Consider the following 18,180-nt stretch of genomic DNA (forward strand, 5'->3'; position numbering starts at 1 on the left):
ACTAGGTTTGGTGAAGGAGGGTATTGAAAACTAAAACAATGCAGTTTTAGTTGAAGATATGTTGGTTGGTGTCCAACAGGCAGTTGAACAGGCAGGTCTGGAGCTCATGGCAGAAAGATGAGCTGGACATATGGACTTGGGAGTCGTTAGAATGTACACATATAGCCAATTCCATTTGGTTCCTTGTGACACCCATTCATTATAACCTATTCAACTCTGAAATATAGATAGATAGATAGATAGATAGATAGATAGATAGATAGATAGAGATAGATAGATTTATACATACACACACACACACACACACATACACATATATATTCATGCATATGTCTCCTGGAGATATACACATAAAACTCCTGTCTCTAAAAAATATATATATATAAATTATATATTTAATAAATCATTTATATATAATATATAAATATGTCTCTAACATGTATTATTAGATATAATTATATATATTAGAGACAAGATCTTGCTTTGTTGCACAGGGTGAAGTGCAGTGGTACAATCAGATTTCACTACAGCCTTGAACTCTTGAACTCAAGTGATCCTCCCACCTCAGCCTCCAGAGTAGCTGGAAGTACATGTGCATGCTCCCACACCCAGCTAATTTTTTATTTTTTGTAGAGAAGGGGTCTCAGTCTGTTTCCCAGGCTGGTCTCAAACTCCTGGGTTCAAGCATTCTTTCCACCTTGGCCTTCCAAAGCTCTGGGATTACAGCTACAAGACACTGTGCTTGGTCATCCTTAATATTTTAAAATTAATGTAAAAGAGTTGATTACAATATTATGCTGTATGTATATAATATTATACTGTATGTGTACATCCACAAACACATGCCCATATAATTTTCCCTTCCTCTAAGTGCTCACGCAGGCTCTCAACCAATGAGAACTAGTGTGGCCAACTCTCTTGTTCTCAGCCAATGACAACTAGTGTGGCAGACTGTCCTGTGTGTTCTCAGCCAATGAGTGTTCACATACCAGACGGCAGCCTCAATTAATCCAGGCATTGAATATCAGCAGCTGCCAACATTACACAAGAAAAACAACCATACATTATCTGCTTCCTACAGCCTTGTGAAACACCATTTATTCACGGGTGTCTAATCTTTTGGCTTCTCTGGGCTAAATGGAAGAATAAGAATTGGTTTGGGCCACACATAAAACACACTAACACTAATGATAGCTGATGAGCTTTAAAACAAAGAAATTTGCAAAAAAAAAAAAAAATCTCATCATGTTTTAAGAATTTGTATTGGGCCACATTCAAAGCCATCCTGGCTGGGGCCTTGGGTTGGACAAGCTTGACTTCTAGTCTAGTGAGTTTGAGTTTCTGGATCGACCTGTCAATTTGCGGGAAATACAGGGGACAGAGGAACTTGTTAAACAATAAATGAATGTGCAATCAACAAAATCCAGACTGTGGGGACCTCACCTCTGCACATCAAATGGCTTCTTCAATAGATAAATTATACTTTTATGTATTGGTTTTTCCAGTTGATAAATTATGAGGGAAAGAAGGGAATCAAGAGAGAACTTGAAAACTAAAAGAGATTTAAAAGACACATTTGGGACAGTAAGTGTACCTATTTTGAAGAATTTTGGTGCAAAGGGAAATGGAGGAATAGCTTAGAAACTAGAAGGGAAAGTGGAGTGAAGAGAGCGTTTTCTTTTTAAGATAGGAGAAATAAAGCATGCTTGGACATGGATAGCAATGACCCAGCAGAGAGGGAGAGATTCAAGTTGCAAGAGTGAAGAGAGGATTGTTGGACGATTTGCTGGAGTGGGCTCAGTAGAGAGGGATCTGGTGCTGCAGGTGGGGCTGGGCCTTGCTGGGAGCACCTGCCGGTTCCCCTCCCATCGCAGCATGTGCCAGTGCAGGTGTGGTGGCTGGACGTGGTTGCTGGGCTGTGGAGGTGTTTCTCTGGTGGCTTCAGTTTTCTCAGGGAAATAGGAAGCAAGATCATGGGAAAGAGGGACATTGGCAAGAGAAGGTGGAGGTTTCAAGTTTTTTCATCCTAAAATCTCTCTGGAGATGAGAAGAGAGTGCCTGCCCTTTGCTGTCCTTCAGGAAGTTGCTGAGGCCTCTGCATGTGAGGGGGTTTTCCTCAGGGTCTCCCAAGGGGAAAGCAGCCACTGCCTACACTCCTTGGGAATGTCTGGCCAGAACGAGAATTGACATGAGGTTTCTCTTCCCCTGGGCTTATCTGTAGGAGACTTCTGGTTGGAAGCACAACTTGTGGAAGTTTTCAATCTCATTCTCTCATTTTCAGTGTGAAAAGTCAAAGGAATGCATGGAACCTCTGTTTCGGCTAGGTCAACAAATGGCTCCTGCCAGCTGGCTCTCTGCATCCATGCACCTGCTGTGGCAGCTGGGTGTAAAGGATTCTGAAGAATATGTGCACACAGACACTCAGATTATTGATCCCATTAGGTGAACCCATATGGATTTTCATGAAAATTGTGTTTGCATTGATAGGACATTTTCCTGTGGACACTACCTCACTGTCAACAAAAGAGGACACTAAGGACCTGTCTCCCTTGGAAAATCCCTGCTTCAATGAAAGAAGTTAACCAGGCACTATCAAATCAGTTTATTTCCCTTACTAAGAGAGACTTCGTGGACAGAGCCAAAGGTAAGCATGGTTTTTTGTGGGGTTTTTTGTTTATTTTTTCCCCGGGGTCATGTGGTAGGCACTGGAGTTGCAGTGGTCAGCAGCATGGGTCTGCTCTTCTCCCTCAGGGAACTCAAAGTCTAGGCAACTTTGCAAATAAAAACCATCAAGTATAAAAAGGTGCACCTTGTGGAAAGTGCCAGTAGCTGTGGGCCTATGGGAGGACATCCAGCCTGCTGTGGGGCGGGGATTAGGAAAGCCTTCCCTGCCTGGCCCAAAAGATGCAGAGGACTTAGTCAGGTGGAGAGGTAGTAGAGAGTGCTGCTGCAGGATTGAAGGCCTGGAGGAACATTTTAGGAGAGCTTCACCAAGAGCAAAGCAGTAAAGGGCAAAGGAAGAGTTAAGGGAGGAGACCCGCATGGCCAGAGAGCACCCAGTCTGGAAGGGCCCTGCAGGGCATACTAAAGAGTTTGAAGTTTATTCCAGAAGCAATTAAGAGGTTTTATTAAGGTAGTGACACAATTCCGATGCTGGCTTTTAGAAGCCTCACACTGGCTGCAGAGTGAAGAACGGAGATGGCCCTTCAGGAGGAAGCGGGGAGGAGGAGGCTGTCAGAGCAGCGCAGAGAGGAGGGAGGTGGTTTGACACAGCGCTGGGGCAGTGCAGGCGAGGCAGGATCTGCAAGGTGGCGGCACGGGCACTTCAGTCAGCAAATGAGCCACTTCCAGGGCAGGGACTGTGGCTCTTTGGCTCACATTGTGCCACCAGCACCCATCCCAGTGCCTGGCTTATCATAGGGGATGAAAATAAATATTGGTTGGGCAAAGGAATGAATGATAGGAACGAGTGACCGACAGATGTCAGGGATAAGGGGGTAACAGGAGTCTGCCTTGGAGTTCTGTGCGGATGGGATGCTGCTGTCTTCCTAGATAAGTAGAAAACCACGAGAGGGTGAAGCGAGGGCCACTTTATTCTCTCACCTGTTAGAGGTGAGAAGTCCAGCATGCTGTTCGTCCTGCTTCCTGGAAGAGCACATGTGTCCTGGGATGGGAACTCTGCTGTGCAGATTCCCCCTAGATTCTCTCTTCGTCACCTGGCTCTGCCCTTAGGGCTCTGTGGCTGAGAACACCTTTGACTGGTTTTCTGTAGGGTAGGTAGAGATGACATCATAGCTCCCATGTCTCAGGGCATCAAAAATGAATTCCATATATACCAACACATTTTCCAGAAATGACATATTTGGTGGTTGGATGCCATTTTGTTCTTTCTTATCAGCAGGAAATTTACTTTATTGATGATTTATGAAAATTGACTATATTTTTAAACTCAAAGAAGGAAACCTCTCTTTAAGTCACTGGGAAAACGTCACACTCCAGTGCACAACTCCAAGCCCTGTGACAAAATGGCAGTTGGAGTATTGGTGTTCTCCTGCCTTTTCACAAAATAATGACACCCAACGACAGCTGAGGAAGGCTGGCTACCCTGTAGGCTCTGAACACAAGCCAGGGAGTGCAGAGGGCCCCTGTTCACCCAAAGAGAGAATGAAGCATCTCTCAAGTCCTGTGTGTCTCCACCTTCATTCTACACCCGCTTCCTGTCCCAACAGAACCATCAATCCCTGTGAGCTGTGCATCTGTCTCCCCGCCCCCTGAACGAGAAGTTTACCTTTCCAGTTCTCTGGCTGTTCTCCAGCATCATTCCTCCATCTCTAAAGCATTAATCCCATCCCACCGGCATGCACCTTGACTGTAGTATATTCCATCTAGCATGTTCCAAATGAAAACAAAAACAGAGCTTCCCCTCAACCCCATCTCTTCTTTTAGCTCCTGTTTATTTCTCCACTTCCCTTCCCAAACAGCCAACATTTACTAAGCCCCTGGCTTTTCATAAATGAACACATTTGATCTTTGAAATTATCACCTCCAATCCAAGAGGAGGACCTAAAAGTCAGTGTGGTTGCGTACGTGTCAGGTTGCCCAGCTCAGGACTGGTAGGGTCTAGGATTTTGACCCAGGCGGTCTGGCTTCTCTTGTTAGAACCAGCTCCTTCCCAGCTAACATTCCTTTAAGAGTCAGTTTATACATTGCTGTTCTGAATTCCTAACTTCTTATTTATAGTTTTTAAAAATTAAAATGTATTTCTATTAAACTAATGTCTGCATACACTCAAACAGTTACTCAGAGGCTTATAAAGAAATAACAGCAGTTCTTTGACCTACCCCGCTCCACCCCTACTCATATCCCTCATTGGCAATCAGTTTCAATCTGGTTAACTATGTCTTCTTATGTGATTTTTAAAATATATGCTATTGCTATTCCTTCACTCATGAATTTTAGATATTATTGACTTCCGTTTTGGTAGTTGAGGATTAACTCTGTCTCACTGGTCCTCCATCCATCGTGTCAATATCATTATATTACAGATTTCTTGTTAAATTCAATTGCTAGTGTGTGTATTATGATATGACATACTGTGATTACACAAGTATGTAAATGTTTGCCACTGAGCCAAGTTGTATTTCATGATTATTTCCTTTGCTTCTTGCTTTCTCTTATTTTTACCAGAATTAATCATTGTTTTTCTCCATGTGCTCAGTTTTCTACATGTCTGACACTATTTTTTTCCATACTTTGTTGTATACTTACCAAAATTTTTTCCAAACACAATGACAGACTAGAACAGAGAAAAGAGAGGAGAGAAAAATATTAAAGGACTAATGCAGGAAAAAATTCTCAGAGTTTCTAGATTGAAAGGGCCCCTGAATGCCTGACACAATGGATGGCAAAAAACTATCACTAATGCATGTAAGTGTGGAATTTCAGCATGTCAGGAATGAGGAGATCTTAAGAGTTTCCAGGAGGATAACATAAAAAAGGATCAGAAATCAAAATGGCATCTGTCTTCTACATAGAAATCCTGGATGCTAGAAGACATTTGGAAAAATGCATTGAAGGGAAGTGATTTCCAACCTAAAATTCTATATCCAGCCAAACTATCAAGCAAATGTAATTAAGAAGAAAAGACATTTCCAGATTGACAAGAATATACTTTTAAAGTTCCTTCAACACACCCTTTCTTAGGAAGCTACTGGATAGTTGGATTGAGACTTGAATTATCTTACCTTTTCTCTCCAGCTTCTTTCTCTTTGCATTTTTATTGTTTATTTGAAAACTTCTTTACTTTGTTTGTTTGTTTGTTTTTCAAGGAGACAGAGTCTCCACCAGGCTGGAGTGCAGTTGTGTGATCTTGGCTCACTGCAGCCTCTGCCTCTCGGATTCAAGCAATTCTCTTGGCTTAGCTTCCCCAGTAGCTGGGACTACAGGCACGCACCACCAGGCCTGGCTAATTTTTCAGTATTTTTAGTAGAGTCAGGGTTTCGCCATGTTGTCCAGGCTGGTCTTGAACTCCTGAGCTCAGGCAATCCACTTGCCTCAGCCTCGCAAAGTGCTGGGATTACAGACGTGAGCCACCGCACCCAGCTGAAAACTTCTTCATTTTTAATCCAGCTCTTCTATTACATTTTATTACGGGTCTCTTATTTTTAATTTCTAAGCTCTCTTTCTTCCTCCCTCCAATTAGTTTTTTAAAACAGCATTCTGTTCTTATTTTATAGAAGCAGTAATTCTCACGAATTTTAAGATATTTATAATATACTTAACTTTCCACATTTTCATCTGTTCCTTGCATTGCTTTTATTTTTCTCTGAATGTCTTAACAGTCTAATGAAACTTTGATTGTCCATATTTGCAAGGCAGCAAAGGCAGATTTATTATAAAGCTAATAAAACTCAAGTTTCACTTTTGTAGACTCTTCTTAAAGTGGGTACACACAAAATATTAAACTCCAGGGCTCACAAAACCTACAAAGGAGATACTCAAACATAATTAAAAACTATGTGCGGAGATGTGGCTTGATAGCTGGTACTTGACTTAGGTGATTAGAGGGTGAGCTATCTTTTTGGGGGGATATCCCTACATGCTATTATTTGTGGATCCGTCTCTCCAGAGAGGTAGTTCTCACTGACTGTTGGCATTCTGAAAGCAGGACTGGGGAAGCAAGGGGTTGGGATCTTCCTGGCTGACGTGCAGACTTTCACTGACCCCTCTTTTTTCAGTCAGGCATCTCAGTCCACTCACCTTTTACTGTGCCTGGTGTCCCTCAGTCCAGAGCTTCTTTGATTCAGTTTTGCAGAGAATAAACTTCTGCTTAGGAAGAAATAGTCATATGACTACACAGGCTTATGAAGGTGATTCAGGGAGCCACTCGGTATCCACGTTTTCAGCCCAGCGTCTGTGTTCAGCCCTGAGCCTCTCTCCCTGTCTTCCACTGTACCTGTTACACTTGAGCCTGCAGGTGTTCTGTACTGTGGGTTACATAGTTCACTTCTTTGCTGTTCCCCTCTCACATCATTTAGGCTTCAGCTGCCTCTGCTATGCTCATTCAGTTGCCACATCTACATTTGCTTCCCATTTTCTAAAAATGTGTTAACATTTCAAATCTGTGATCATTCTGATGGAGTTTGGGAATAGAGGATCCTAAATGCATGGATACAATCCACTGAGTTTAATGGGAAGCATTGCTAACCCTCTGACTTTTCAACCCCTTCCAACCTTGTGTCTGCCCTCACCATTCGCTGAACTGCTCCTTTCAAGGTCTGCAATGACCTTCAATGGAGATTTTTCCGTTTGCATCTTACCCAGCCTTTGAGCATCGTTAACTGTGGTTTCTGCTCTCTCTTGAACCACTGCTCTCCTTGCACTTCTGTGTTGTCACGTGCTCCTGTTTTCCCCCTATTTCTTTGATCCTTCTCTTTGGTCATTTTTCTGTTTGGCTCTAACTATTAGAGTTTCTGATTACTCTGCAGAGCAAGTATCCTGAGGACCTCCACATTTGTATGTCTCCTGAAACCTCTCTTTAGATCCTCAGTTTCCTGTATTGGGTGCTGAGTAAAAGCCTCGTGAGCATTCCAACTCATCTCCTTCCCCCGCAGCCGATCTTCCTGCATAATCCATAGGTTCCCTCCGACTCTGTCACCACCTGGCAGCTAGAGGAGCTTTCGCAGTGAGCTTTTCCAGTTTTGTTCCCTCTAACCCACTGTCCATGAGACAGCCATGGTGAGTCTCCAGAGGCGCAAACTGATGTCACTTTATGGCTTAAACCCCTTCAGTGAATTTTTGTTGTCCTCAGGATAAAAGCTAAATGCCTTACACAAGTCTCCTACAATCTGGTCCTGGTTGCCACACCTCCTCCTCCCTTGTCAGCCCCACCCTCATGGCCTTGCCGGCCATCCCGACTCACACGCTCCACATACCTCCACCCCCATGGCCTCGTGCTGGCTGCACACATTGCTTCCTCCCTGTGGAGCACATCTCCCTTCCTTCTCTTGCCTGTGTCGACCCAGAATTTGCATCCAGCTGTAGGCCTCCCGTCTCTCCTGGAAGCCTTCCCTGATCCCCTACCTTTGGGTTGCTGGCCTTCCCATGTGTTTTAACAGCCTTGGTTCTTACTTCTTTTGTAAGACCAATGATATTGTAATAATCTAAGCTTCTGAAGCACAAGGGCCCTGCCTTAGCTTTTTATCCTCATTATGGAATTAAGGTAAACAACTGAGAGGCAATGAAAGGTGCTTCTTTTCACATTCAGGCTTGGAGAACGTGGCTCTGCTGCATCAGAACAGCTGAAACAGACAGCAGCACTAGGTCATGTGCCAATGGCCCTCATGGTTTTGAATGGTCCTTGTTGTAGATTTACTTTTGGTTTGAACCTTTCTGCAGGTCCCATAAATGGGCCAGTTTTTTTCTTTGGGCTAAACCACTCTTTTACTCCAGTGGAAAAGAAACTCAGGGAGCTGAGGAATAGGACCGCTGAGGAGGCGGCCCTGGGGGAGGTTAGTTCTGACTCACGCTTATCATTTCTCTCCGTGCTTCAGCACAACTATGGGGGTTTAGGTGTTGCTCAGGTCCCTTTTTATCAGGAACCTGTCTTCCAAATAATGCGTGAAGCTCATTAACACATTTTATAAAGACAACAAAAGCGTCAGTTTAAAAGAACTAAGCCCATGCTACGGAATGAACAATATATAATTTACTAGGAGTTACCTTAAGCATGGATCGATCACATAGGCAGTCACTAGAGTGTAGTTCAGATATTAATTGCTAATCCATAGCAATTATGCTTCCAGGTTTTTTGGTGTGTGCGTTCACTCATTAATTTAGTAAATATTTAATGAGTTCTAGCACTGTGAAAAGTGCTGAGGATCAATGACGAGTGAGAATCTTTGTATTCTGAGTACCTCTTCCCAGGTGACCCTGATGGCTTATCTCCATGTGAGATCTACAGTTCCAAGCGATATGGTTGCAGGACTCACAATATTCCCTGTTCATCCTGTAGATATCTAAGTCTAGGTCCTTGTTTTTGCCTTTTCTGGGTCTTCATCTCCAATGATTGCTGGTCCATCGTTGTTCATGTGGAATGGATGTCCTGGACCCTTCACAGCCTGGCTCCCGCTGCCTCTCCTGTTGCACCCTCAGCTTCTCCCCCTTGCCCTGCATGCCCCAGCCTTCTGCGAGCCAGGTCATGTTTCACAAACACACTACACACTTTTTGTTTCCTTGTTGACCCATTGTCAAAGCTCCTTACTCTGACTGCCTTTCAGTCCTTGTCTTCCTCCACTTCCTCCGTCACAGCTCCTCATACCCTCTCTGGGCTCCTGTAGCACCTTATTCAAAGCTTTGAGTCAGTAATTCTTAAGCACATGGGTGGTTTGTTTTCACAGCGTAAATGCCTGGGGCCTCACTTCTAGATGTTCTCAGTGTCTGGGATAAGGGTAAGCAGATGTATTCTGAGAGACGCTTCCCAGGTGATTCTGATGTCATATTTCCATGTGACAGCCACAGGTCCAAATGTTATGGTTACAAGACTTACCACATACGCTACCTGTTTGTCCTGTAGATATCTTTAGAATCACACTAATTGTCTTAAGACAGAACAATGACTTAATTATGTAAAACCTTGTCATATAACACAGAACTGATACAGGAACTGAACGCATTTGCTATTGAATGGTAGCTCTAGGGAAGAGATTAGGTAAAAGCATCAAGTATGTCAATGGAAATATGTTTTTGTTTACAAAGCTCTCAGTAAATAATAAAAGCCAAGCCAAGCGTCTTAGTCTGTTTTGTGCAGCTTTGACAGAATGTGTGAGACTGGGTAATCTATGATGAAATGTGTTTATTTGATTCATGGTTCTGGAGGCTGGGAAGCCAAGAGCATAGTGCTGGCACTTTGCAAGAACCTTCCTGCAGCATCATCCCATGGTGGAAAATGGGAGGACAAGAGCATGAAAGTGAGAGAAAGGAAGCCAAACTCACCTTCTATCAGGAGCCCACTCTTGAAATAGCTAGCCCACTCCCACAATAACAGCATTAATCCACTCATAAGGGCAGAGTGCCCATGACCCAAACACCTCCCAGTAGCCCCACCTCCCAACCTTGTTGCAATAGGGATTACGCTTGCTTTTGCGGGGACACATTCGAATCATAGCACTAAGTTATAGATGGAAGTTACAGGAACAGTGCCGGATGGTTTTCCAAAATATCTTAAGGGGGGCCCTGATTTTGAGCCCCACAAACTCCTCCCCTCTATAACCTGCCTTCTGTGTCTGCAGTTTATGAGGTCATTACGAGGGCTACTGAATACCCATGTCCTCTCTTCCCAAGTTTTCCAAAGTAAGAGGCAACATGTGCTGGAACCTTCTCCTCCTCTGCTGGTCTAGACAGAAATCATTTTTTTTAAATTGATATAAAAATACTCTCAGATGCCAGTAGATGCAATTATATATCCTTTGATATAAAATATATACCAGTAGGTACCACTACAAATGGTTTGATATACAATGTGTATTAGGATTTATTTTGAAAAGCTCTATTGGAAAACTAATCTGGAAGAGAATTGAGTTCAGTGTCGATTGTAATGTGCACTGTTTGGACATTGCTCATGAAACCCATGTTTTTGACATCTTTGTCCTTCTGAATAAAGATGGTGTTATATGATACGCCTCTGAACTAAGGCTTTGTAGCAAGCATCAGGAATAAACTCATTCTATGTGAGACGGATTGTGATTCTTGCCTCTGTAAATCTGATAATGTTTGTAACACTGGCTTCAGTGCTTCGTAGACATTTAATGAATATGTTTTAGCAGAGATATTTCAAAGAAATAATAGTGGTGCTATTCACTAATGCCAGCAATGTTACCTAACCCTCCATCAGTAAGGGATAAGTTTCCAGTTTTTTAATTTTTTAAAATTTTTCCTAGGTAATGGGGATGATATATACCACCCCATCTAGCTCTGCCAGATTAAGTAAATAAAACTATGGGACACTCAGTTAAATTTGAATAATGACATGTAGTAGATAGAAAGTATTTACGCTAAAAAAATCATTATTTATCTGAAATTCAAATTTCACTGGGCATCTCATGTTTTATAAAATGGCAACCTTGGCCCTATCCAAAATCTCTTTGATACCCCCCTCTGCCCCAGGAACTAGGCAGACCTAGTGGAGTGATCAGTGTCTTCTGTGCCCACTGGGCAGACTCGTGACTTAAAAATATATTCACTAGAAACTACTTCTGATCATTTGAGCATATACTTCCTGTGACTGATAGAGAAAATTATTTCTTCATCGAAGTGTTCATTCATTTTAGCACATACCTCCTGTGACTGATAAAATTATTTCTTCATTGAGGTGTTCATATAGAGCACATTGACCGGCCCTCTAAATACAACAAGAGTGGGTTTTTAGTGTGATAAACTGGAAGCTCCTGATAGAGGTGAGGTGGGATGTGGAGCTACTTTGAAATTGCTCACAAGGAGTAAGTATTGCCTTCCATTTCCACCCCGCCCCAGCTCAGAGGGTTAAGAAAAGTTCTCGCCTGTCTCTGGAATGGAAAAAGTTCCTTCCCCAACCTCCAGACACCGAATTCCGAAGGAATTACCAAATTCCAGCTAAAATTCCCGAGCTTCAGGATTTCAGTTTCAAATACGGATGCTATGCAAGCTTGCCCGTTGCTTCTCGGGGTGTAGGTGAGTACAGCTGCAGCTTCTAAAACAGCCTCATAGATCCCAAACCCTGGCTCCAGGACTTCTCAGTGCAGAGGGCACTGGTAGCACATTTGGCAACAGTCACGGAGAAAGCCGGGGGTCCTCACATAAAATCAGAACCTGGTCACTGCAGCTCCCAACCTGGAACCCAGGGAGCCAGCAGATTTCAGAAGACGACTGACTGCTTAGGCCATGAAATGAGTGTGATCCCTGCTGGGAAGGGGCAGTGGTGAGGATTAGGGGATACTTCCTCCTTATAGAATGAGAGGAAGGACGCAGTTGCTGTAAAGTGACAGAAAGAGGTGAGGCAGGAAACCAGTTTAGTCTCAGTCTCCTACTGAAGTGTATCCACATGTGCATCCCTCAAGTTTCTTAAAATTCCATGACCAAGCCACCTCCAGGCTACTAATTAAGCAGAAAACTTGGTGTCAGTCTGAGACGTGATTCATTCCTGGCATGGAGTTGAGAACAAGCAGAACTTGAGACAATAATCAAAGAACTGATGCTTAGCACCTTGGGTTAGAAGGTAGCCTAGAAATTACCTCATCCAGAGCCTCATGTTGTGTGTGAATCTTCCTGACTCCAGCCTTGCCAAGGGGCGACACTGCCCCGGCATATCCGCTTCAGGGTAGCCCCATCCCCTTCGCGGTCTGTTTAGAAGCTGGATCAGCTGTAATATTCCTGCTGAACTTCTAGCCACTGGTTCCGCTTCTTCCCATGGATGTTCATTATTATAAATCTGTTATTCTATGAAAACCTTGTCGTATGCCTTCTTTTCCAGTTAAAGTATTTCCAGGCCCTACAAACACTCTTCTCAGGGTATAACATCAAATCCTCTCACCAGTCTGGTCCCTCTATTTGGCCAATAACGCTTTAAAGGGGACACCTGAAGCTGGAAGGTGTTCTTAAGGTTTAAAAATTGGGGCTGGGTGCAGTGGCTCACACCTGTAATCCCAGCACTGTGGAAGACAGGGACGGACGGATCACGAGGTCAAGAGATCGAGACCATCCTGGTCAACATGGTGAAACCCCATCTCTACTAAAAATACAAAAAATTAGCTGGGCGTGGTGGCGTGTGCATGTAGTCCCAGCTACTCGGGAGACTGAGGCAGGAGAATCGCTTGAATCCGGGAGGCGGAGGTTGCAATAAGCTGAAATTGCACCACTGCACTCCAGCCTGGGCGACAGAGAGAGACTCTGTCCCATGAAAAGGAAAAAGAAAAAAAGATTGAGCAAGTTGTGAAAATTTGGTTTTTGTATCATGATTTTATTAGTTTTTTCATGATCATTTCTTGAATATCAGAACTCACATTAAATGAGCAATATTCATAATCAAATATAAGTGATTTGTGTATTGATCCACCCGTCCCTGCACCTCATACCCCCATTAGTCCAAATGGACAATGAGTGATGACTATAAACACCATCATTATTCCAAACTGCTCATCTGAAGATGCCTAGGTCCCTGGAAGGAGGTCCCTTACTGTGCCATCCGAAATGTGCACAGGAGATGTCCTGAAAGAAAAAGAAACTTCTATGAGGACCTTTGGTTATTAAGCAGACAGTGAACATCACCATCGTAGCCACCAAAGGCAAACTTCCTCTTTACCCTCTGTAGGTTTGCTGAAAAATCAACTGAAAAAAGGAAGATTAAAAGGAGAAAAGGCATACAAATTAACACGCATGGGAGTCAAGCAAAATATAAGAACTCAAAGCAATGACAGGAGAGTTGATGCTTTTATACCATCTTGAGGTTACGGAAAGAGTTGGCTAAACGGGTTGTGGGCGGAGGAGAAGAGGAGACCTGGCTGGCAAAGGTGGTCTTGTTCAATGGTAGCAGCCCCCAGAGAGAATGATGGTAAAGGTTTTAGACCTATAAAGTCCAATCTTAGTTAATGTTTCTTAGATCCAGACAAGGAAAGGCCTTAGAAAGCCGGGCTGCATCAGTGCAGATTCCCTGTGGATGCAGGTCACCCCACTCTCCAAGACAACTTTGCAGGGCTAATGCAGTTGGCAGGACTTTTCAATAGTCATCTCAAAGTATACCAGAGAAGTGTATTTGGGGGTGACATATTTCAGTTCCTTCACCATCATAACACACTGATCTGCATAAGAGTCAAGTTCAGGGAAAACTTCTCTTCTGAAAGTGATGGTCAAACTCACCCTTCTGGTCATTGTCTCCCATCACTGCCACTTTCAGGAGCAACAGGCTGGAAGTCCCCGTAGCTCTGCGTAGCTCTAGTCATTGGAAGAATTGATTTAATACAGAGCCTTAGTGTCCAGCATCATGAAGGACGCTGCCTGAGCTCAAAGCAGGGATCAGGCTGTCAGGGTCATTTTCTTTCTTTGCTTTTTTTTAAGACAGAGTCTTATTCTGTCGCCCAGGCTGGAGTGCAGTGGCATGATCTTAGCTCACTGCAACCTCCACCTCCCGGGTTCAAGTGATTCTTCCGCCTCAGCCTCCCGAGTAGCTGGGACTAAAGACATGCACCACTACACCTGGCTAATTTTTTTTTTCTTTGTAATTTTAGTAGAGATGGGGTTTCACCATATTGGCCAGGCTGGTCTCAAACTCCTGACCTCGTGAAATGCCTGCCTCGGCCTCCCAAAGTGTTGGGATTATAGACGTGAGCCACCGCACCCGGCCTCAGGGTCATTTTTAAACAATAAGGGCAAGACTGCTGTGCTTGGGTGCCAGCCCCTGAGCCTGTCCCCTCCTGCGTATTTCTGCAGTGCCCTCCGTGCTGCACAGCTACCTCAGGAACCAAGAGCATATGAAGAAGCAGACCACATACCAACGTGACTATGACAGAACCTACCTGGATTTCTTAATGCTTTTAAACTCATTTACTTCCTCTCAAGTCAAAAAGTACCTTCAGAGTGTTTCCTACAAAGGTAAGATGAGGTCTTATTTCATGCACTTACAAATCGTAATACATTGCTTTTGCCAAATGGAAGCTGTTCCAACTTGTAGCCACTGGAGTTGAATGCCCACAAAAAGGGACATAGCTTCAGAAATAAAACATCTCAGTGTTGTGCAAACCTCAATCCACTGAAAAGATATTTTCCTTTAAGGAGACCCCAGTGACTATATCCCCACTTATTAAAAGAGAGACATGCAGTTTTTCACTCATTTCTGATCTCATGTTGCCTGTGGTTGAATTGCTCCAGGATGACTCTTCTTTTTCTTAGAGCTAATTGATTTCTCCTCTGGGTGTTTGTATAATCACACTATTTTGCTGTGTTTTGTCTAATCTTTATTTTCTGTTTGCTGGTACATTTTTGTGACAGGCTTTTTAAGGTACAAGAAAATGTCTATATATCACTCTCTCAAAAAGAGCAAATGCCATTGATGTGGCTTCACTCCACATGACAAAGACTTATCCTAGTTTGTAGCCAAGTGACTGGAATTGATTTGGGAGCATCTTAGGGACAGCTGGTGAGTTTAACTGAGAGTGTGTAAAATGGCAACTCAGAGACTAAGAGAGCTTGAGGAAAAGAAACAGAGCTCTTCCTGCAGCTGTCTCTCAGCATCCGACGTGAGGGATCACACCCCCTCATTCCTCCTCATTTGTGAGCACATCACCTAATGCAGATGTAAAACTTTATATAAAATATATTCATATGCCAACTAAACTAATGTATCACATACATTATAAAACATACAGACTGTTATAGAAGGAAGTAAAAATCAAATAGCAATAGGGGTCTACTGCTTATTTCTGTATCCAAGTGATCATTTTCTGTACCCCATTTTGTGCTCTAGGCTATTTGGGCTGCTAACTTACTATGTGCCCTGCAATGAGCTTGGGACTTCCACTGGCCATGTGGGATCCCTTCGAGGGCTGTCTGTCTCTTGTCTGACTCTGCTGGGTCCCCAGGTGCTGTCCCCAGCCACAATCAGAAGAGCTGGCACCTCTGAAATCCTCGCTGAAACCCTCTTTTTTTGGGGACCTTCTGCCCCAAGAAAAACTAAAACCCTACCATTGGCAAGGCTGACAGGGAGTGAGCTCTGTGTGTGTGTGTGTGTGTGTGTGTGTGTGTAGAAACGAAATATTTGCCACTCTCACACATTGAGGGCTGAGAACCTAAAGACCCTTCTAAGACCTTGAATGCTGGGTTTCAGGGAGGTACAAGAAGCAGGTGTTTCCCTCCTATTGAGGCAGGAGTATGCATTTTCTGTTGAGAGAAAGGAACAGGGAGGGAGTATGATGCCTCCCTGCTCTCCACAGATGGCTCTGGGCCAGTCTGACACTTCAGAAGGAAGCCAAGAGGCTCCTGGGGGTCTGCTGGCTCAGACTCCCCAGAGGGCCCAGCCAAAGCTCTGCAGCAGGCTCAAGCCTGCCCGCCTGTTCTCGTTCTCAAGTTTGTATATAAAAGCATCCTCTGCATTTTACAAGGAGCTCTTTTTACCTTTAGGATCCACATCTGTTGGACCCTGTAGAAAGAGGATTTTTGTCTTTCCTAAGCAGATGCTCCCATCTGCCCAGGGACTTGCAATGCAGATGCAGCTGTCACTTCTCTGCCCCTACGGAAACCATAGTGGCTGCAGGCAGCTCTGTCTCTCACTGTGTGTCAGGCACAATCCAAGCCTTAGTGGCACCCCCTAAGGTGAACTAGGAACTCCTCAAAGTGCTCTGGCAGCCTTGGATCTACATTCTCCAAGATACTGGGGTAAGCTGATCTTCCAGATAAAACACTCTGTCCACGTGACAGGACTTTCCTCCCTAGACTGGTGAGGCATGACCTGTTAGCTAACAAGGTAACTTAGAATAAGCTAGGGTTTTGTTTCTTCTTAGCTCTTCTGCTTTCCTGGTTCCCTAGGGCAGCACCAGGGGCCGGTGCCTGAAGGCTCATGACCCAGACCTTTGCTCTTTGGTGCTGCCTTGGGCTGATGTGGGATCCGCTTCCCATGGGTTTTTACTCCTCTTTCCAAGCTCTGCTGTAGAATGGCCCACGCATCACCGCCAGCCGTGTTAGAAGCTGACAAACAAATGGAAGCCTCCCCCTAAATTCTTGTGCCCAAAACCTCTTGTCATTTTCTAGTGTCAGGGACAACACTGATGCTTTTCAGCTGGTGAACGTCGCAGCAGAGCTTTTGTGGCTGAGCACACATGCAGATGTGTCAGGCAGAATTATGATCAACTCAGCTTAAATTATTTTACTGGATTATCTCTCATAGGTTGTAGGACCTGATGGAATAGGAGCCTAGAACAGGTACATTTTAGAGAGGGAGAGATGGAGGGAGGGAGAGAGAGAGAGAAGGGACCAGGCCTGTTCTTATGGACCAAGTTGGGTGGGAGGCGGGGGTGGGGGAGAGAGTTGGTGTGTGTGGTGGGGGGTGAAATACAGTAAAGAGAAAACTCCATTACAACAAAAAGTAAAGCTGTGAAGGCATAAAGGAGAGAGAGCTGAAGGCAAACCTTTTGTTTTCACTAACTCTGCGTGTCATCACTATTCGGTATTCAGTTTATTTATAACTCGAGGAGGTTGAACTAGTTATCCTTAGTGGCTATTCTACTTTCAAAATTTTTTTAATCTCTGAGTCTGCCTCAGACCATGCAAAAGCTTACTCATTGGGCAACTGTTTCCTATTTGTAAAGACTGTGTCGTCAGTCCACTTCTCCCCAGTTGAAAGGTAAAATGATCTGAAATGCAGTTTTCTGTGAATTTATTCTGTTATGGCTCCCGCCCCATCTCTTCCTCCAACTGAAACTCCCACAAATGGCCATGTGAAAGGTATTTCTTCATAGCCTGTGTTTCAATACTAAGAATCAATTTATTTACTCAATTAATGCTCAGTTGATACAAAGATAAATAAGGAATCCTTCCCAGGGAACTCATTATCGGTATAGAAGATAGACACATAGTTAAAATGTCACCAGTTCTGTAATGGAAGCAATCTTTGGGTACGTGGAAGCCTGTGAGGGGTACTCCCAACCCTGTGGGTGGACAGGAGATGAGGAAAGGCTGCCTGGAGGAGGGGTCCTTTAAGTCTTAAAGATGAATCTGCATGACAAGCAGAAGCAGGAGCATTCCTGGCAGAAGAAACAACATATACAAAATCAGAGGAAATGAATTTGCATTTATACATAATAAAGATGGGTAGCATTTGACTTACAATTGGTAGCCTTTTTGAACAGTTAAGTTGACATTAAATTTTACAGACTCTCATCCTTTTTTACTAATTCATGAAAACCTTGATTAACAGTGTGTGTATATCTCTGTTATGAGAAGAAAGGATTTTTTTCTTATTTTAATATAAATTCTTTGGTAATAGAGACAATGCTTCAAATAAGAAAGACTGACAACAGCAAATATCAATGAGAGGAAGCAGTCAGAACCCCACACAGCACTGGTGGGAATATTAAAGAATGAAGAGTAAAATTATTTTGTTGTTGTTGTTTTGTGTGTGTGTGTGTGTGTGTGTGTGTGTGTGTGTGTGTGTGTGTGTGT

At 43.7% G+C, this 18,180-nt stretch overlaps 1 protein-coding gene across 1 annotated transcript in view; it reads left to right on the forward strand.

The window, feature by feature from the left end:
- Positions 1–18,180, forward strand: part of TEX26 (testis expressed 26) — a 42,836-nt gene that overhangs the window by 21,561 nt on the left and 3,095 nt on the right. The window contains exons 4-6 of the mRNA XM_032294418.1: positions 2,488–2,644; positions 11,530–11,706; positions 14,458–14,619. Coding sequence (XP_032150309.1) covers positions 2,488–2,644; positions 11,530–11,706; positions 14,458–14,619 — 496 coding nt within the window. The remainder of the gene's footprint in view (positions 1–2,487; positions 2,645–11,529; positions 11,707–14,457; positions 14,620–18,180) is intronic.

This window comes from Sapajus apella, unplaced genomic scaffold (genome assembly GCF_009761245.1).
Source record: "Sapajus apella isolate SASKATOON/1434 unplaced genomic scaffold, GSC_monkey_1.0 scaffold32, whole genome shotgun sequence".
NCBI classification, from domain to species: domain Eukaryota; kingdom Metazoa; phylum Chordata; class Mammalia; order Primates; family Cebidae; genus Sapajus; species Sapajus apella.